Below are 22,334 nucleotides of genomic sequence, written 5' to 3'. Positions count from 1 at the left end.
TATGTTGAAAATTAAGACAGCAGACAGTAAGGCAGACTACTGTTTTTGAAAATGGACTCACATTTGAAGTTACTACATTTGAAGTTACCACTATGTTTAACCATGACATAGATTAATAAGAGTACACAAGATACTGAAAAATGATTCAAACTACTAATACTAATTAAGAAAAAAAAAAACAGATTCCTGTTACATTTTATATTGAATATGTTGTGAGTTGAATTAGTTTCTTTCCTTATTCATTTTGATCAATAATTAATCTTTCCATGTGAACAGAATAAGAATGCACATCACTCTGTGCACAAAAAGAATAAAAGAATGTATGCACAAAATTCAGAGCAATATTAGCAATGTTCACCTGTTTTAGGATGCTATAACATATCTTAAGCCCTATATAATGGAAACCCCAGGTTGGAATATCAACAATATAAAGAAAAACAGGCACGATAAAAACACTGTTACACATTTAGCTTTTGGCCAAAGCCTTCTTCACAAAGGGAAACACACAGAGACATTCATTTACACAAGCAAGTGCATCTCATGCAAACATGACTGCCATCTCTAGCAACTCGGACTGGAATACTTGTATTTCCTTTTCTGAAGTAGTTTTTGCCTGAAAGTGTAATAGTCTTTTGCTTATGCCTCTCCAACTCAACATATCATCTTTATGATGAATAGCAATCTCCTTTTCCTTATATTGTTACAACCTAAACAGCTATTCTGGAAGACACAAAACGACAAAAAACTAGAGTTCGTGTCAGGAAGTTCAGTGATGAAGATGTAGATCACTTTTGCTCTCTCTTTAGAGAAGAGCAAACTGGACTGATGTTTATAGTTCAAATAATACAGATGACAACAATATTATGAAAAAGATAAGATTGCTACTCAACATACATAGATGTTGAATAACAGGCATGCACAATAAAAAGATTGATACACATTTGAATTTTCAGATAGAAGGCCTTCTTCTAGGTAAAATGCACACACACACACACACACACACACACACACACACACACACACACACACATGCAAGCACAGTTCTGTCACACATAACCACCATCTCTGACCACTGAGGCCTGATTGCGAGCAACAGTGCCTGATGGAAGAAGCAATCCATGGGTGTTTGGGGTAAGGAGGAGGCTGGAGAATGGAGAGGGAGGGACAGTTGGGCAGGGGTAGGGGAGGGTAAAGTGCTGCTTTTGGAAGCTTTCAGGGACATGGAGGAGACAGGGAGGGCAGCTAGGTGCAGTCAGGAGGTTTTTTTTGGGGGGGGTCAGTGGGGGGGGGGGGGGAGGAGAGAACCAGATGAAGGGGAAAAAAGGCTAGTGAGTCCATGAAGGCTGAGGCCAGAGGGTTATGGGAACATAGGATATATTGCTTGGAGGGTTCCCACCTGTGCAATGTTGATAAGCTGGTGTTGATAAAAGAATCCATACAGTGCAGGCTGTGAAGTAGTCACTGAAGTGAAGCATGTTGCGTTGGGAAGTACGTGCAGCAACTGGGTGGCCCAGCTGTCTCTTGACCACAGTTTGTCAGTGGCCGTTAATGTGGACAGACATTTTTGTATTGCCTCGGTAATCGGGGGTAGGGGGGGGGGGGGAGCATAGGGTTCTATTCAAAGGCGCCCCCCCCCCCCACATAACACATGCATCACAGTATGGAATAGATATTTGATAAATAAATATGCACTTAACAAGACACTCTCACGAAAGAACTACGTACCACAGTCACAAAAGAAACGCACAGCATAGTCTTCACAGAGCCTCCCGTCAGCTTGTAGACGGTTGTCACAGCGGAGTCCAATCTTTGGTTCACATGTTGCTGTTGTAGATGACTCAGATACATTGACCAATCTGTCCCCACTATAGATACAACCATCACAATGAGTTAGAAACACAAAAAAAGTTTTTAAAAGATGTAGCACATTTAAAATAGCATACTTATCAGCAAAACACAGAACTGTTTGCTGTAGTTTTCATTAGTCTGAAATCATCACTTCATTTGTTACCACTTGGTTAGTATGTAACTGTTTAGCACAGTACTACCAATTAAAATAACATAAACAAATTATAGAAAATATCTAATGTCATGTGCAGAATAAAATAACACAAATTAAATGAAATAGAGAAAACAGGCATTGATTAGTCAATGAAAGAACTAGGAGCCTTACAGAAGATTCTTTCAACACTGAAAACACAAACTGTTGTGTTTACATAAAATCTTGTGGTTATGTGCTTCCAGTTTGTCATTGTTACTGAAGAGAAGACAATGTCAAAAGGTTTAAAATAATATGGGCATCCTGCAGTTCTGTAAGAGATTTATGGGGTCTTTCAAGTGTGATCAGTTTCCAGAAAGATTTAAGTACTCTTTAGTCAAACCATTTTATAAAAAGGAAGGAAAAAACAATGCAAATAACTATACACCAATCTCAATTCTGAGAATGTTGTATAGAACAAGAAGCAACATTTTAAATTATACAAATGTATCAGGCTTGCAATTTACCTTTGAAAGGAGTATTAACAGAAAATGCAAATTATTCCTTTGTGTGTATGGCATGTTTCATGGCAGCACGTATCTTCTTCAGTTCAATAAAAGCATTCGATTGCCCAAAGTTTACTATATTTTTGCTTAATTTGGAGAATTACTAATTAACGGAAATGCTCTCCAAAGCAACCTTTTCACACATAGCAAATAAGAACCAGAATGATGATCTTCAGTGGGAACAAACGGGATACCAGTTTGAATCTGACTGGTGTACTCTAGCAAGTAGGTAAAGGAAGTGGGGGGTTGGGGGGAGTGAAGGAAGGGGGCAGGGTGATACAGCGCATATTGTTCAGTAACTGGAATGTAAAAAAGCATACACATTTACTAACATACAAGTCTCACAAAGTGAATTCTTGTTATTACTGGAAAAATCTTTATTGGAAGTACCACCATCAACATCTTGTGCTGTTATCTTCATTATAAGAATAATCACCACCTTCATTGACTATGAAATGAGAAAACTTGTTTACTTTGTCTATTTTCACTCTTATTATATCCCATGGCCTCACATTTTGCTACAACTCTACACATTAACAAAAAATGATCTTTTGTCCAGAGGATAAACTTAGTGGTGAAAAATTTGCACACTTATATACATACTTCTTTGTGGTATTTATTATTAATAATATGAATTCATCCCTTCTTTATGCATTAAGGTAAAGAAGCGTATCAGCTGGTAACTCTGTGACCACTGTGCTGTTTTTGACATAAAGAAAAGGTGTATATACTTCACTTACAAATTCAGAAAATGAGAGCAATGAAAGCAGAATAGAAAGTAAGTGCGTTTAAATGAGTAATATATTATAATATACAACTTGCAAAGTGCAGTAGATAAACAAAATTGTTATTTTGTACAGTGCAGCTGCAACTTCCACAGTGCAGTCAATGTTTCTCAGGAAGGCTAATTGAAGACGTAAATATGTATTACACCCAAAACACATATTGATATAAATAAAAATATATAAAAAACTGGGCGATTGTCATATTTCTTAAAATAGTATTATCCACAGTCACAGAGCTCAGCAAACAGTAAAATGGATAAGTTAAGTTTAAGACTATTAAATGATAGGTTGATATCACATAACAGTTCTTTTAGTAAATAATTCCATTAGATACTTGGTCAAAGTTATGATTTCTTATTCTGTTATGTTTTATATGTCAACATATTGACAGTAACTATTTTCATTTCAAGTTTCTCCAATGTGTTTTGTATTAAAAAAAAAAAAAAAAAATACGGGATATAAATAAATGAAGCATGAAAGTATGGCACAAAATACTATGGTATTCTGTTCAAGACATTGTTAATTTTTGGAATATGTGTGTGTGTGTGTTTACAAGGTGAACATTAATAAAACTGACAAACTGCAGGAACAGATTCCTGGCATGAAACACAAGATAAAAGGTCCTATGAACATGTATCCAGAAATGCACTATTTCCTTGGTATGTGTTGTTGATTAATGAAGGTCCCTCCAACCAGATTCCATGTATTCCTTGTGTATTACAGGCCATGTGATTGACGCAGCACACTGTAAGCAGCAAAATGGTCAGGTATCCACGTTGGGAACAAGTCAAGATGATGTTTGAGTACAGCCAAGGAGATGGAAATGGTCAAGAGGCAGCATGGCCATACCAAAACAAGTACCCTCACAGATGTCAACCAAATCACACAACATTTGAAGCCATTTTTGGGCATTTGAGTGATCATGGCTCCGAATTGAAGAAAGGCAGCAGACTGCACATACACCAGATTTGGAGGACCGGGATATATGATTATGTGTATCCTGCATGACAACACATGCATTTCATTCCACAGAGGCCACTTTGAACATCTATTGTAGTATGGATGTGATGCAGCTCTGTACTGTGTTCCAGGATGATTTGCTGTCATTGAAGAGTTGTGAAAACAACTTATAAGATGTACATCAACAACAGCAAAACTGGGGTAATAGAACGTATTTGAATTAAATCAAGCTGGGGAATTAGATTAGGAAATGAGATTCTAAAAGTAGTAGATGAACTTTGTTAGCTGAACAGCAAAACAAGTGACAATGGCAGAAGTAGGGAGGACATAAAGTAGACTGGCAATAACAATCTAAGTATTTCCGAAACAGATAAATCTTTAGAATTAAATGTAAATTTAAATTTTAGGATCTCTTCAGTGGGAGTATTTGTCTGGAGCATAGCCTTCTACAGAAGTGAAACATGTATGATAAACTGTTCAGATGAGAAGAGAAAAGAAGCTTTTGAAAAGTTGTGCCAGAAGAGAATACTGAAGATTAAATGGGTAGTTTCAGTAACTTATGAGGAGGCATTCAACAGAATTGCGAAAAAATGAAATTTATTGGACAGCATGACTAAAAGATTGATTGATAGAACATATCCAGAGAATTCAAAGAATGGTAAATTTGGTGTGGAGGGAACAGTAGGGGTAAAAATTGAAGAGGGAGAACAAGGCTTGACTATAACAATCAGATTCAGATTGATGCAAGCTGGAGGGTTGCAACAAATCAATCTTCAGACTGATTATAAGTTCATATGTTTTAAGTTCAGTAATTTTAATAAACTTCCATAACAATACACTAGATATATTAGTAAATCTTGCATATATTAATACATTACAAGATAATCTATTAATTTCAAATACCTGCGATATTTGCACTGTATGTCTGTCAGATGGCGGATATCACACATAAGTGAACCAGAGGTCTGAAGATCTGAGACCAGTTCAAAGTCTCCATCCTCAGTGTGTGTCTTATTGTACCACTGTGTCCATCCTTGGTCACACACTATTCGTACTGTGGTTGCCTCTGTAGTCTGGTGCACAGCAACCGTTGTAGTCACCATTGTTGGCATTGTTGGAACTGCAAAACGAAGTACGTAAAAAAGAAAACAATTAAGCAAGGTCTCACAATCTTTACATGTAGATTAGTCATTATGTCTTGAACATCCGTAATTCAAAACTGTGTGATAAACGTGACAGAAAATGCAGTTATCACATGGAGCACTAGTACAGGAGGTAAGTAAGGAACAGGTAAAGTCATACACAAAGAAACATCCTATCAATAATTTAAAGCAGTTTAGATAAACCAGCATGGACAGTGCAAGTTTGATGTAGTTGCCTTACTAAGCGAATGTCAAAAAGTGTGACAATTGCACGATACTGCAAAGACAAACTTGAATATTTTTCATAGTAAATTTTTAAATAATAACATTAAATGAGGATATGTGACTGTTGAAGAAAGATCAGTATTATTTTGCTGAATATGGTCATATTTATGCTGTATATATTCTTTGGTGTAAATATTTTTTATGATAGGAGGTTACTCATATCAGTTCAAGTGTGTAAAAGTAACCAAATAATTTTTGGGAACATGATGGAAAAAAGAAGGTTAAACTGAAGATGTTTCATTACATTTCGTCAAGTCAGTCTATGCATTATAACAAAGACTGCTGGGTGTGACTGAACATACAGTGTTCTAAAACTCTTGGATTGTAAAAAGCAGGCAACAGAAAAATTCCTGGACATGGCAGAAAACTATGGCGATTGAGGATTATCTAATGCACCGAGTCAGTTGTTTCCAAACAACCATAGATAATGAGTTAGTATAAAAACTACAGTCAACACAACTAGATTATAATTTGTGGTATTCAAAGCAGTCTTTGACAGCTATTTATTAGTTTACCACTGCTTTCCCAACAAAATTTTAGAGTTTAAAGGACAAATGACTTCAAGGGGAAAATCTCTAAGAAAAGATCTGTGGTACTGAAGGATGCAATTCTGATGGTTCTGAAAAACTACCCTTATTTATCATTGGGCAGAGTTTTCAAAACGTAAGAACATTATCAGCTGAATGTACAGTGAACAAATTATTGTTGATGGAGGTCACTATGTTAGCTGACTGGACTGTCAACTTGAATTAAGAGTTACATGTACTGTATACTGTACAGTGTGAATCTAAAATTGTAATTAGAGATTATAAGAAGCACTGTGTATTTGCTCAGAAGATATTTTTAATACTATGTATACTATGTATTGCTGATGACATGTTTCAAAAGTAAAACTGTTATCTTCTGATGGAACAGGACATACAAAAATTTTTTGATTATAATCTTAATTGTTGAAACTGGTCATTAGAAATAAATAGTACTGAATGCAAATTTGGCTATGAAAAGTTTACCAAAAGAGTAAATTTCACCAAGAAATCAAATTACTGTAATGTAATAAAATTTGATGAGACCGAAAACAGTTTTTTCTGCGTGAATTATTTAGCACAAAACGCTTTTAACATGAAAAAATATTTTGGTCCCCCCCCCCACTTTCATGTTAAATGTTTTTAATTGTAATATCACATCACACCTAGCAGAAAAATATGGTGTACCGGTACTCAATTCAGAAAACTTTCATACAGACCTTTTGTGAGTAACATATTAAAATCAGATATGCTGCTATGTAAGCATGGTATCAGTGACAAAAATGCAGACACCACTCATCAGTGGCTCAGAGGGGTACTCAGCCGAAAGCTTGAGAATTCTCAGCCACTTGACAAAGCAGGAAGCTCGAGAGAATTTTTTCGATACATACTGTCATGAAACTGTGCATTCGTAGATATTAAAATCAGTTTTTAGACAAATAATAACATAAAGGATAAAGTAATTCAAAGCATCCAAAACATCAGCAAACCATATCACCAACCTCAGACATACAAGCACCACCGCAATTCATGTCTGAAGATATACTCAGGTGAAACATACAAGAATTTCAGTATATAATTATGCAAATAAATGGATGTTCTTTGTAACTGACATACCAGAAAATCTACAAATAATGCATCTGACCAACAAAAATTGAAAGCTGAAACTGTTAACAGAAAAAGTAATGTATTCACATAAGTGCACATTTTCTAATGACATGAGACATTCTGAATACTCAGACTGATTATCCAATAAGATTTCCCCTCAGTATTTCATAACTTACTAATACCATTCACCCCCTTAACTAGAAATTTTTTTCTATTCTCTTTTTAAAATATGAAACTATAATAACAGTACAAAAATTCTGCCACTAAATGCATGATATGCCATATTAATATCTCATTAATGGCAATATGATAATGTTCTATTTGTGCTATCCAAAATGTTATTTCTCTGATGGTTTATATAATCAAGATTTGGTGATTAAGAGAAGCTGTCTTTATCACAAAACACATGTGGGGATACCTTGTTGTGTGGACCCCCCCCCCCCTCCCCCGACAGTCGAACGATATTTGGTTTGACTTTGCCGTGACACTGTGTTCTGTGCTTTCATGTAGAACAGATGCGCTTTCCTAATTGTATACCATTCGGATAAATAAAGAATATTTCCACAATGTATCTTGTCTTGCATATTCTGCACCATACCTGCACCATATGGATCTACACTGGTGACATGCAGTGACCATGAATTACAGCAAATACAAACCAAACTGGATACCACACATCAACAAAGTGGCCATTGTGTAACCACTGTGCATCACAATTCATGAATTACAAAAAAGCATGCAGTGTTGCAATGTACAGTGCTCCACAACTGACTCTCCAAAGAAGTGTATTCATAAAAGTGACAATGAAACTTGCCAGTGAAGTGCATCAGCAACTGTCGATAATGCCAAACAATTTTGTCCTCTGAACAACATATTGTGTGACTTCACCACCACCCCTGTTTCGCAAGTGGCGTATTCTGAACCATTACCACTTGACTGATCATACTCACCATCGCTTGCTTTGAGCGATGTCTCTTCTACACTGTACAAATCAATTTTCAAGCCAGTGCTGACTGGCCCCGCACGCAGGTGCACAATCTGTCTGCACTATCAACTGCACCACATATGGAAATGACACATTTGCTTATGTTACCTTTGCCAGTACTTCCATAGCAACTGGCAGAACTACCTACAGAGGTCACCTCCAACTGATTTAGTTTTCATCCCAAGCTACCGCCATTTCATTCTGTTCAGCCCTCTGTATGGTTCTCGCTGCTCATGATGTCACCAGTGATGCAACAGAATTTGTCACTCTCCTCAGCCACTTGGGTGAACATGCAGATGTGATAAGTAACATCATCCTTGTACCACCGGCAGATAACAAATGTTCTACAGCTAACTCAGCACATTTGCAACACCTCACCAGGACTCTGAAGAGAACAGTTGCAACAAGTAATTTACAATGAACAATTAACAAAGGGAGCCCCATCACAACTACTGTGTCAACTAACAATCTTAATCGACTTTCAATTGATGCCCAACCATACACTGTGGACATTGTGGATAGCTAATCTCCCATCTCAAATACAGCCTGCCAGGATCACTAATGCATAGGAACCACTAGACTATAGAATTAAATTAGCAAATAAAATTCTTGTTATTAATCAGCACCAGCTATGTGTCAATTTACTTGATAACAATACCACTGCGTACAGATAGCAACACCAGTCTTAGTGTAGACTGCTCCCCGCGGCAGCTGAAGCAGCCCAACCGCACCTGACCACTACTCAGGCAACTGTGTCAACAAAAGAAACTACTGGCACTTGAGATCCCCAGGCCACCACCCTAAGCCTCGACTGGTATCATACACAGTTCAGTGACACTGCATGCAAGATCACCATGGACAGCAATACTATTTGGTTGATTATGGCTCTGACATGGCTGTGACACCTCCAATCTTCACTATCACAGCCTAAGAGAAAAGAGCCACACAGCTATGAGCAGTGAACAATTCAGCAATCGCCGTCTATGGCTCCGAACCTCACACATTAGACCTGGGACTCGGATGACAGTAACTTGGAATTTTCAAATCACAGATGTTGGTGAACCAGTATCGGTGTCAAATTTTCTCCACAATTCCCAGCTCTTACTGAATATGTTCAATGGCACACTGATTCAACACAACAGTGGTCATTCAGTCACCAGTGTCATCAGCTATGGGCTCCCAGAAACACAACACATCCTCTCAACTGACAAGCAACAGTGCAACCTGATGGGTGATGATCATCACCATCATCCACTCACAGCTGCATCAACACACTGATAAAAGCTCAACATAACCAGTTTCTTTGCTTCAGAACCCACCTGGAGTCTCTATGCCTCTGTCAAGAGAATGAAATAATAAGATGGGAAATACAAAAAATTCATGAAGAGCTCACCACACCATGACGTCGTGTACAAAACCTTTGACTGACATTCCATCGAGGACAACCTTCCCATGCAAGTGAAATACACTTTCGACATGACTAAAACAGTAAGTGTGGCCACCCACACAGCTTTCACATACCAACAGTGTTAGCAACTTTGAGTCTTGCTCAAGTGCTTCCCACTCTTAATCCGCACTCCCAGCCATCCATGGACTCTTCACAAGTGTTATTCATACATTGGGACATCACACCATCACAGACAGAATGATACACAGGTCCCCACCACACCTGGTCCCACGTCCCTTCCACAGTCCAACATAGACCACACCGGCTCCCACCGGACAAACATCCCATGGCCAAGGTGGCAGTAATTGAACTTTTAAAAGCAGGGGCACTCATTAAACTAGCACCAAAGAACAAAGAAGAAAGGTGCCTTGTGTTTATGTGGCGCCTACAGAACTCTTAATGCACTTTACATAATTGACAGTTACGCAATACCAAACATAGAGGACTTTACTCATTACCTTGGGGGTGCTTCTGTCTTCAGCATCCTGGATTCCAAACAAGCTTATCACCAAATACTGATGAATGCAGAATATTTTTAAAAGACAGCAATAGTTAATCACTTTTGGCCTGTTTGAGTACCTTTTTATGCCATGTGCCTCAAAAAAAAAGGAGCCCAAACATGGCAACAGTTTTTGGACAGGTCCTACTTAAGATTCTCTTCCGCTAAGCTTATCTTGACAAGATTTTGCATTTTTTTCTCAGGAGGATAACACATGAGATTCCAAGTCCAGACAAGTTTTCAATGTACTTACTGCAAATGGCATCATTATTAATGACAAGAAAGGCCAACTTGGCAACTTGAGGTTATCTTTCTCAGTCATGTTGTCAATGCTGCACTCATCTGCCCTACAGATAATGAATGGAACTGGTCCACCAATTACCACCTCCACAAGACTACTAGGAATTACACTGATTTCTGGGGATGTTCAATTTCTACTAGTGCCACCTTCCACATGAAGTCGCCATTCAGGCTCCAATAAAAGAAGCCCTAAAAGGGAAAAACACTAACAGTGGCTCTGAGCACTATGGGACTTAACTTCTGAGGTAATCAGTCCCCTAGAACTTAGAACTACTTAAATCTAACTAACCTAAGGACATCACAAACATCCATGAGGCAGGATTCGAACCTGCGACCGTAGCGATCTCGCGGTTCCAGACTGTAGAGCCTAGAACCACTCGGCCACAAAACACTAACAGTAAACTGAAGCTGAATCGGACCAAATTCAAAGACTGTCTCACCCAGGCAACAACCCTGGCCCACCATCATGCACAGTTAACAATAACAAAGCATGTGAGCAGTTTTGTGACTGGCATGGTTCTCCAACAGTAAGTAGTAGGCTTACAACAACCTTTCAGATTTTTTCATGAAAACTTACTCTTTGCCGAAGCAAATGGTTGACTTATGACTTTGAACTCCTCATTGTCTATGAGGCAATTTGTCAGTTCAAGGAAGACATGGAAGGCAAACCACTTGTCATCTATATAGATCACTGGCCACTAGCAGACAAATCTGTAACCCATCAAAGGACTTGTGCCCCAGACACTTCCACCACTTGGATTATGTTGCACAATTCACAACTGACGTATGCCACCTGAAGGGCAGAAGCAACATCATCATTGATTATCTTTCACAGATCAATGCCATCTCTGCACAGATTGATTACGATGCATTTGCAGAATAACAACAGAGGTATAAACACCTCCTTACCTTCTCAATAACATGACTGCGAATCTAAAGACTGAAAAATTTTGTATGGCTGATCATCAAGAAAGGTTGCAAGGAGTGGACACCCAAATGCATACCATGCTGGAAGAGCAAAGTGAGACACCACACACAACCATCACTCTGACAGTGATGCATGCACTTTAATTTGGTGAGGTTATCAATTCATAATCTCCATCACTGACCACATAATGCCACACCTCTATGAGACATGTCAGTATAATTAACAGCTAGTGACTTCAACAACACCCTGATGCATGTACCTAGTGTCCATAATCACTGACCAAGACCAACAACTTGAATCCACACTGTTCAGTGAACAATGTAATCTCTGTGGCACCCACTATTATTGAACTACCACTACACGCCTAAAGCAATGGCTTTATACAACTATGGCATCACATATTAAAAGCTGCTCTTACATGCCATGGTATACACTAGACACAAGCTGTAGAATGGGTGCTCTTAGGCATACACACTGCCTGCAAGAAGGAACACTAAGCCTCCCACACAGAAGTCCTGTATGGTGAAACACTTGCCCTTCCTTCTGACTTTGTGCTTCTGATGCCACAGATGAAAACCAACAAACTCCCTGCCGATGTTACCAGGGTAAAAGAACATATTGCACTTCTTAAAATACTGCCTCCATAACCTCACAGCACTCTTAAACTTTACATTCATATGGCACCTGTAGACTACATCTACTTCATGTTCCATGAGGTTACAATTTGGCCTTCCTTGTGGCCTCCTTATATGGGTCCAAGGTTCTAAAACATGGTACACATACATTCAACATATTCTTGAACCAAAGACCCAGCACAGTATATGTAAACCATGTGAAATCTGTGTGGACACTCCAGGACAATCTGTCCACCAATGACATGTCAACTTCCGCCAAACACCACGATGATACAACTGAACGAAATGTGGCAACTCAAGGTACAGCTTGACACTAAAGACTTCTGACACCAAAGACCTGAGTATCAAACTGATTGACAACTTCCTGGTTGTTGAGGTTCAGCATTCTGAACATGACACTGGGAATGGTTTCATCAGCCGCCACTTCACGCTTTTTTACAAACTGCTCAATGATGTCAACATAGTAGTCTGCACATTGCATCTATCTTCCAATGGTTTTCTCACCAACATCATTCCTAGAACACCATACCCTACTACCGGCGCAATGAAGTAACATGAAGCCAACCTCAACCCAATGCCTCCACCAACCAATACCTCACAACAAGCTCATTATGGCCACACTTGTTGCCCTCCCACATACCTGTAAGATTACTATCTTAATGCTGTGCAACAAGAGACATGCCACTTTTCCCCCAGCACACACCACATTGTGTATCCCCACTGACAATCGATCTTGCTTCACAACAAATGATCTTCCAAGCTTTGATGCAGAACAGATGTGCTTTCCTCGTTGTATAGCATTTGCGGAAAATAGAGAATATTTTCGTACTGTATCATGTTGTATATATTCCACATGATATCTACACTGTATGGATCTACACACGTACTTAAAGTCAAGCAATGAATATAACATCATATGCAGTTTCAGTTTTACATTTACACACATATTTCAATAAAATGTATAGTCTGACAATATTCACTCCAATAAATAACTAATTTCAGAATAAATTTCAAAGACTGTAATGTAAAGCAGTTTTATATTAACACCTTACCGGGAAGAGCAACCACAATACCTTCATACAGCTATGCGGCTTTTGGAAACACCTTATCCTTCTTGACTTTTTAATTGTTATAATTTTTATGTTAATTTGAATAATTATTGAGTGTTGTTATTGTTATTTACAAATTCTTATACTACTTTGTGTATAGACAAATATGGTCTGTGTATAAAACTGGAAGAAGGAGCATCTGGAGGCAGAATGAAACTAATGAGCACTTTGACTGCAGAGTAGTTGTTAGTATGCAGCTTGGTTGAGACAGTGACTAAAGTAACTGATTTTTCTGGAAAGCTGCAGTATTCAAAATAAAATCAATAAACTCATACTGGCAACAAATGCATAACCTTATTAAGTCAAATATAGATGGGTGAAAGCTTCAAATGAATCTTGGCATAAATAAAGTTGAAGAAAATGTCTGTTGCTGTTTATCTTCAAATAATTTAATCTACAGCTATGAATACCAATCTCCATTACCATGGATAAAATAAAATAACAGCAGGAAAGGTCTGACATAAATGTCCCATCCTAAATATCTTACTTGATGAAGATAGGAGCATTCTAATTTATCTGTGAAAAATAAGCTATTCTGCAAGAATTTTGTATTAAATATGCTTGTAACTGAAGTATGAAAGAAGGAAATTCTCAAAATAAACCGAATTCAGGCTATGCTGACTGGAGATTTTACCTTGTGAATGCTCTTCTAACTTAATCACAAAATCATTAGCTCCTACCAGCAACAACAAAATATTATATGTAATGAAACACATGTGGAATTTACAAATGTTTCTAGTAGAAAATGCAGGAACATTTTAGTTAAAATTTACTTTAATTAAAATTGCTTCTTCAGACATGCAAACAAACTGAAATGATGTACTGTCATACTCACGGGAACACTCAGGTCGGACAGCGCTTACGTCTGCTGGCCATGCGCACACCATGTTTACAGGGTGGAACCATGTTCCTGGACCACAGTCCCTCTCCAGTAGCTCCCACTGACCAGCAGCATTTCTCTGGCATTGTAAATACTTAGAGCAGTCACTTGGATGACTAAGAAGTGGCCTTTCCACACCACAGAAATCTTCAACTGTTGGAAAATAACAACAAAACCATAACCCCTATTTACTGCACTCTTCACTCTTTTACCCAAATATGGAGATAAACACATAGAGGACAGTTTCAGCTTAATTGTCTGAAGTTAATTTACTTGCATACTAACTTATAAACTTGAGATAAACTTTTAATTTGATCAGTGTCTAAATTTTTTTTTGTTTGGAACATCATTTAAGTTAACACACACACACACACACACACACATACACACACACACACACACTCTGCCTGAAGATCTGAACAGCGTGGCAGAATAAATGAAGAAACATGACATCTGAGGGCATCAGCTTTTAAAGACTACATCTGTATACCACGTCAACAACAGCTATCAATGTCAGGCCGTGTTTTCATGTAACAAAAGACTTTGCTCAACATCTGATTAAATGGTGGTGGTTGAATAATTAGTAAAAACAGGTCTATTTTGAAGACAGATGCTAATTTTCCATTTTTTTCAGCTGCTTCGAATTATCTACTGCTACTTCATCTTTATGCAACTATACTTGAGGAATGTTATGCACGCATACCACTACTCAAGATACTGAGCATCAAGGGATTCCCCATCAGCAGAATTAAAAGGAGTATGATTAGTTTCAGCTAAATGCGAGGCAAAACAAGCTAAAAGGAATGAAGGGGACTAATGTCCCATCAACATCAAGGCCATTAGAGACAGAGCACAAGCTCTGACTGTTTCAAGGATTGAGAAAGAAGTCAGATATGCTCTTGTGAAGAAACAATCCTGGAACTTGCTTGTAGGAATTTCGGGTAACCACAGAAAACCTCAATCTGGATGGCCAGAGGTGCATTTAAACTGCTATTCTCCCGAATATGAGTCCAGTGTGTTAACCACTGCATCACCTTGGTTGGTAGCATCAAGAGAGGCACAGCAGATTTAACAGCAACCATTAATGCAGAAGCTACCTCAAAAAAGCTCTTAATCAGCTTTTCACACAATATAATGTCAACATGTAGATAAATTTTGTGGAAAAATGCAAAGGAAAAAAGAAAGATTAGGTATGATGCCTTGTTCATGATGAGGTCATTAGTGACAGGGCACGAGCATTGGGCCTATCTGCAAATCAATGCTACCTCTATGTGGTTTGTAAGAAAATTGGTATTATTTTCCTATGGAACTCATACAATACACCATTAACAGCACATTGCACAATTATTACTTCATGTTGTTTCTGGGAATATGTTTACATAATTTGTTTATGTTATGTTATGTGTTTAACACTTTTGGTAAGCTTCACTATAACAGACAGGCAAGTTAATTATTTTTGTGATGTTTCCTAAGTTTTTAGGAAGCAGTGTAAAGAAATTATGAAGCATTGTTGCACAGTACACTCATTCACAGATTCTTTAGCTTTTCAACAACAAATCTGTTTAATGATACAGGAGCATAACAGTGCTGCAGTGCAGCCACAAGCATACAGGTGTGTTACTAAGATTAATGATAAATTCTGTTTGTAACTTACGGTGACATTCAGGACGAACAGTGGCAACTTGTTCTGGTGAGGTGCACTGATGCTGGACTGGGTGGAACCACAAACCATCTTCACATTGCATCTCAACAATTCGGCGACCAGTTTCAGGTAGTTGTTCGCACTTAAGATATGTATCACATCGGGCTGCAGTTGGAGCAAGAGGCTGATCCAAGCTGCAGAGTGTGGTTTCTAAAAACAAAGTGATTTTCATATAAGAATAATATATCATGCAGGACATCCCACTGTAATAACTTATTCTCCATATTCAGGCTGTTAGAAGTTCATTTACAGTTGATGGAGAAGCAAGCATAAACGTACTTGCCACACACAAAAATCTTCAATCAGGTTTGAATTCCTTGCCGTGGCACATAAATGGGAGGAAGAAGGAATATTAAGGCATAACACTGTGCTAACAACACGGTTATTAGAGACGTAGCACAAACTCAGCTAGGGCACAGATTAGATATAAATGGTATTAGGAACCATCCTGGTATTTACCCTAACCAATTTAGAGATACTGTAGAAAACTTAAATCTGGATGCCTGGTAGGGGGTTTAAGCATGTTTCTCCCTAATGCGAGTAAGCACCTTAACTACAGCACCACTTTGCTCTGTGGGAAAGCAGACAGAAATTATTTCCTCAAACATAAAAAATTTAAACTAAATTTGTATTCAAATACTGTTATATAGGTCTCAGATAAGTTTTCACTGAAGAATACTGCTCAGCTCTGTAAGAAAAAAGGAAAATAAGAGACAGATAGATGTTACCTGACATTGCTTTGCCCTAAGCAGCACGGCGCATATGCACACTTCCTAGGATTTTTGGACAAAAAAATTATGTATCTGTAGACACTCATTTAAAAGAGAGGGAAAAAAAACAACATATAAAATCGTTTCTATAAAAGCGACTAACTTTTCATTTAAGACAACAAGTGAAATAATAGTGCTGGGGAAACGTCATGGATTTGGTAAAGGTAGATCTATAAGGGTTACATACATATTCACAAGCCACAAATTATTGGAAGGAGGAAGGAAGTTCAATCATGAAACTTTCCTCAACTCTAAAGTACTCACTGTCACATTCAGTATAGGTAACAGTGAAAATCGTACAGTGTGGTTACCTGTCTTATGTCATATACTTAATTTTGTCTATGGAGCAATATAATTTTAATGGTCTTCCTGAACCTCATGGCTGTAATTTATATATTTTTGATGGCAGGTGATGACAAAGGTACATTGAGCAATTGTTGATGACACGTGGGGACAAAGGTACATTAAGCAATCACCCTTCAGACTTTCCAAAATGTTTTGTGTTCCTTTACAGGTTTCTGATGTTTTCACATAAATTTTCAAGGGCTGTACCTCTATAAAATCAGTTCATAATGTTGTCTAACAATACTTTATTGTAGCTGCTTCATCCATTCCATTGACATCACCACAAAATTTATTATCACTAGCTGATTACACATGAATGAATTTTTACACAGCTGACCAGCTTGATCTGTGATGAGTGTATTTACACTGTGGTCATGAATAAACAGATAGCAGCTGGTGATAAATCATTTATCTTGTACATTTCCATTTCCCTCTTCTTCTGTCTTCTGTCCATTTCACTATGGCCCAAAGCACCTTCTTTAAAGAGTTTTATTCCTTGAAATTTACCAGGTTAGATTTTATGGGTTCACGTCCCTCAGTTGCAAGTAATGAAGTTACACTACTTTAGGTTAGTTTTGACACTGTGTTTGAATCAATTTTTATGGCCTCCAACATGACAATTATCCTTCACTGGTTCTCAGCAGTGTGCATTGCCTAGGACATGATTAGACAAATAGACCACAGCTGATTTTGAGCTTACACAGCCTTTATATTTGTTTATTTATTTATTTACATTTGCTCTGTATAGAGTCATCACAATTATGGCTTTTGCAGACATCAGAAATAATAGTATGAAAATAACAACACTTATAAAGACATTATATACTGAAACTGTTGCATCTTATATCTACTTCATACATTTATTGCATTACAGCTGTTATGCTACTGGTTCATATAACAATCAGTGACTTACAATTCATTGAATGAATATAAAAAAAAAATTCTATCAGAAAAGATTTTAATTTTGTGTTAAAATCAGGTCCTGTTTTCTGGAAATAGTGGAATTTTGCCTTGGTATTGTGGTCATGTACATCACTACACTTACCAACTTCCATTGGTTGATTCATAAAAAATGTAACAAATTTAAATACGTGCAAAGAATATACTGTTAGGTATCTGTGCTGCACAAACACTTCACAGCATGGATCTCTATAGGCTATTCCATATGTAAATCTTATCGATCTTTCCTGTAACAGCAGTATTCTTTTTAAGTGAATGTCAGCTGTGCAGCCCTATAAGAAAGGGATAAATTATTCCATAATGTACTATTTTCAGGGTTTAGTTAGGAAATATCTTTATGAGCTGGATAAGGAGATATAAGGCACAATTGACTTTTCCACATAGAAAATTATTGTTGTTTGACTTTTCCGCATACAAAATTATTGTTGTTTGTCCACCACAAATTTTCATCAACATACATCCCCAGAAATTCACAGCTCCCAGTTTATGATGCTGAACTGTGGTGAGAACTGCCCATTTTAAACACCAGTGATTGAGATTTTGTGACATACACATTGAGTTCTTGATCACTGAAGTATTTCATTACTTCTGTTGCACCAGTAGTAGCAAAAGATTGTAGTTCCTTACATTCTCTACCACAGAAAAAGACGGAGGTGTCATCTGCATAGCTTATTACATGGAACTCAATGGTTTGTTCTGTATCATTAATATATATATATATTTAAGAGAAAGGGACCAAATTGAGCCCCTCAGTACACCTTGTACTAATGTTTCAATAATGGATTGAAAGTTTATAATTTTATTATCTAGTATGTATATCAGTTTAATGCATTGTTTATAATTCAATAGGTATGTGGCTAGAAGATTCACAGATAAGCCCCTGACGTGACATAACTTCAGTTTTTTTAGAAGAAACCTATGGTTTACTATGTTTTAAGCTTTTGTCAGGTCTAAACATATACCGCCAGTCTGCATCCTTTGCTCCATCAGATAGAAAACTTAATGGAAGAGCTGTGTAAATGCTGTGGTTGTGCTTAGCTCTTTTTTGAAGCCACGCTGAGAATCTACAAGAAATTTGTGTTTTGTGAAAAAGGCACTTAGCTGTGACAGGATATTTGCAAATATATACATTGGTTTCACAACACTCATTTTTAGAACATGTTTTCTCTACTGGTGCAGTTGATCAGGTAGGTAAGAGGTTTCTAGATTCTTTTTATGCTCACCTTAGTAACTACACTGGATATGCCATACTATCCAGACGAATTTTTTTTTATTAGGTGAGTATTGCTTTGTATACATCCTGCTCATTCACCTCCATAAATTCAACCCTGGTACACTGACTGAGTTGAACTGTGCAACTATAATATGAATTGGTAATTATTAAAGATATTGCATATAGTATTCATATTTTTCACAATGTTACATCATGTCTTACACTGAATGGTTCTGTGTTCGTCTTCTTGAGACCTTTACTTGTTAGCTAACTCCCAAGATGTCTTAAAATAATTTTGTTGGACTGTTCTACTGTTTTGCTGTTAATCTGCTTCCTTAGGTTAGCAATTTCACATTTCAAAGTTTTCTTTGCCTGATGGTATTTTTCCTTAAAAATCTGCTGAGTTGAAACCATGTATACTCCACCTGAGCTTAGTCAGATTTGGTGGGAGTTACAGTCCAAGATTACTTCCATTTTGACAACATTAAATATTTTTTTGGATTTCTCTGACTGGGTAGAAATAATCACAATGGCTCAACAGTGTTGAGTAGAGCACATACCATTTGTCGTCAGACCCTTTTACCTGGTACTCAGATTCCCATTTCTCACTGACTAGTTTGCATTTAAGTGTGTTAATGTGGGATTTATTCAGAGTTAATTTCTGAAGGATTTTTGGTCCAACTGAATTTATGTACTCTATCACCTGATCAAAGTGGCCAGAATAATGAAAATCCAACTACTGTAATTTATCTTGTCTATAACATTTTTGTTGATTACAGCATAATCATATCTAGTGGAGCATGTGTCCATTACTCTTGTGTCAGAGATTACTACATTTAAAAGATAGTACAAGCTGGCCTTGGCAGCAAGAGACTGTGATCATGTGTGTGTGTGTGTGTGTGTGTGTGTGTGTGTGTGTGTGTGTGTGTACTGTGTACTGTCTAATTCAGAAGATTACTTGTAAGCAGCCTTTTGGTTGTGCCTGTCTGACTCAACATCTACACTGTATGGTGAGTAGCAATCTATCCATTTCATACTATTGTCATTATTCCATCCTGAATTTTCCATTGTTTGAATTTGTATCTACGTTAAAGTCACAATATAGTAAGGTCATTAGGACCAGTCTCAACAACTATGCTACTAAGTCTATTAACAAACAATATTAAATTAGCATTTGGTGGGTGATATACTCCAATACCCCAATCACTTCACTGACTTAAAGTCGTTACTGTGAAAAATAACAACTTTCATTTTGACTGATTCTTCTACAGTGTGGTGTTCAAAAAAAGAATTTTTTAAACTGCTATATCCTTAATAACATTAATTGCCACAATATCACCTATATGGTATTCCCTACAATAATTACTTGCTTGTAAGTAACCTTCTAACCTATAATATATTATTTTGCCAGATTTTACTTCATGTTCCATTATTAATAATATATGTGGTGAGAGTTCTTCTACAAATATTTGCAATATATGTAGTTTGTTTCTGAAATATTGAACATTTACATGCATCAACTTTAAAGGTGTTATCCCTTCTTGAAGAATTACCACCCTGTATGAATTACATTTATTCCAGTTAAATTTCTTACAATAATCTACAGCAATACTGGGTTTTTAGGGCTGTCATTTTTTATTTCACAGCCCAGCTTTTCTTCAAGTGAAAGGGACTCAGGCACATCTGAACTACGTCTCTGAAAACTAGTCTGACAGTCATTTACCGAAAAAAGAGAGGTTTTGGAGTGTACTCCAGAACAATTGGACCCTCCTTCATAACATCTTTGTCAGACAGTTCACTTATACAGGAAACTAGCTTGGAGTTTCCCTTTCTGCTTATTTGTAATCAATATTTCTCATGGTTCACTTTATTAGGTCTAGCAAATACACACTGTCAAATTTATCGTGCAGACGTTTAGGTCAGAGATGTAGTACTAAATTTCTTTATTTAAACATGGCCACTGAGGCAAATCATGTCACACTGGCACATCTGTGATGGCATCATTCATGTGAAATAGTTTTGGCAATAATTTTAGACTACATAACAGGACTGCCTTGCTTTTGTTTCTATATATCAGTACTGTACTACTCGTTTATTCCACATTGCTAATGTCTGTATGTTTGTCCTGGAAAGTGATTGTTGTGGTGTTACTGAAGCCTCTGTGATGGAATTTTTTGCCCTAGTAGTAAATGAAGCTCTTCCTTTATAGTGGCTGGGTGACTGTATAAACTTCTTAACCTGCATATAGTAATTCCTAAAAATTCTCTTTCCAGTAACTGCTAACAGAGTAGTTGTATCTAAGAGCCTGATTCTTACCTTTACAAGGAGTTAACCAGTTGGTGTTCTATACAGTCATTGCTGGCTTAAAGAGAGATCCTGAATCATTAGTTACTACAAAGAGCTGCATTTTCCTGAATTTGGATGTATCCCAGTAATTCTGAGAGTAAGTGGTTTCTTTCACATGTCTGACATCTCTGTTTTGAATGCCTTCTTCTGTGATCTTACATGCCTTTCCTAAACAGTAAAAACTTTCTTCTTCCTACTAAAAACATCTGAACACCTCTATCATTTTGTCAAACTAGTCTTGTTGTAGCTTTTACTTTCACCCAACTGTTCATTTGAATATGAAAGCAACTGGAAATCCAGATTTCTAATAGAGTTCCTGAGAGTTCAGAGGGCATTCATGCAAAATATAAAGAGATATATCCCTTCATGAATTTACCAGTTTCCTCATTATTCTCAATCAGACACTCAAAGGCAATAGAACTCCAAAACTCAAAGCAGACTAGAAAAATTCCATATCAATTATATACAAAAGTAAGTGAGTAAAATATCTCTTAATTTACCTCATCTCTATATGGATAATGATCTGAGAAGTTGATAAGACACACAAATATGAGATTGGAAACTGTAGCTCAAAAACCATGAGTTGCTATGTTCAAATTCTTGTCTATGTGATGTTCAACAGCTCAACACAGTCCTCTTATTTACTTGTGCCATTGTATTCCACACCAGATTTTTCACTATACCTTTAAGCTTTACAATTATGTATGTAAAATCAACAACAATGAATTTCCAAAATAGCATCTACACAAAACTACAAGCTAAACCTAAATGGCTAAGACAATGGTACTGTCTCATCATATATCATGAAATTCAAAACGTTGGGCTATCAACCATTTAGCATCACAACTACATTCTCAGCCACAGATTT

At 37.1% G+C, this 22,334-nt stretch overlaps 1 protein-coding gene across 1 annotated transcript in view; it reads right to left on the bottom strand.

The window, feature by feature from the left end:
- The window catches only part of LOC126251888 (hemocytin), a 541,167-nt gene that overhangs the window by 273,258 nt on the left and 245,575 nt on the right, over positions 1-22,334 (bottom strand). The window contains exons 34-37 of the mRNA XM_049952591.1: positions 15,785-15,982; positions 14,086-14,283; positions 5,193-5,409; positions 1,726-1,865 (exon numbers count right to left, since the gene is read on the bottom strand). Coding sequence (XP_049808548.1) covers positions 1,726-1,865; positions 5,193-5,409; positions 14,086-14,283; positions 15,785-15,982 — 753 coding nt within the window. The remainder of the gene's footprint in view (positions 1-1,725; positions 1,866-5,192; positions 5,410-14,085; positions 14,284-15,784; positions 15,983-22,334) is intronic.

This window comes from Schistocerca nitens, chromosome 4 (assembly GCF_023898315.1).
Source record: "Schistocerca nitens isolate TAMUIC-IGC-003100 chromosome 4, iqSchNite1.1, whole genome shotgun sequence".
Taxonomy (NCBI): domain Eukaryota; kingdom Metazoa; phylum Arthropoda; class Insecta; order Orthoptera; family Acrididae; genus Schistocerca; species Schistocerca nitens.
The sequence above is the reverse complement of the archived record's forward strand: the minus strand, read 5'-3'. Positions and strand labels throughout refer to the sequence as shown.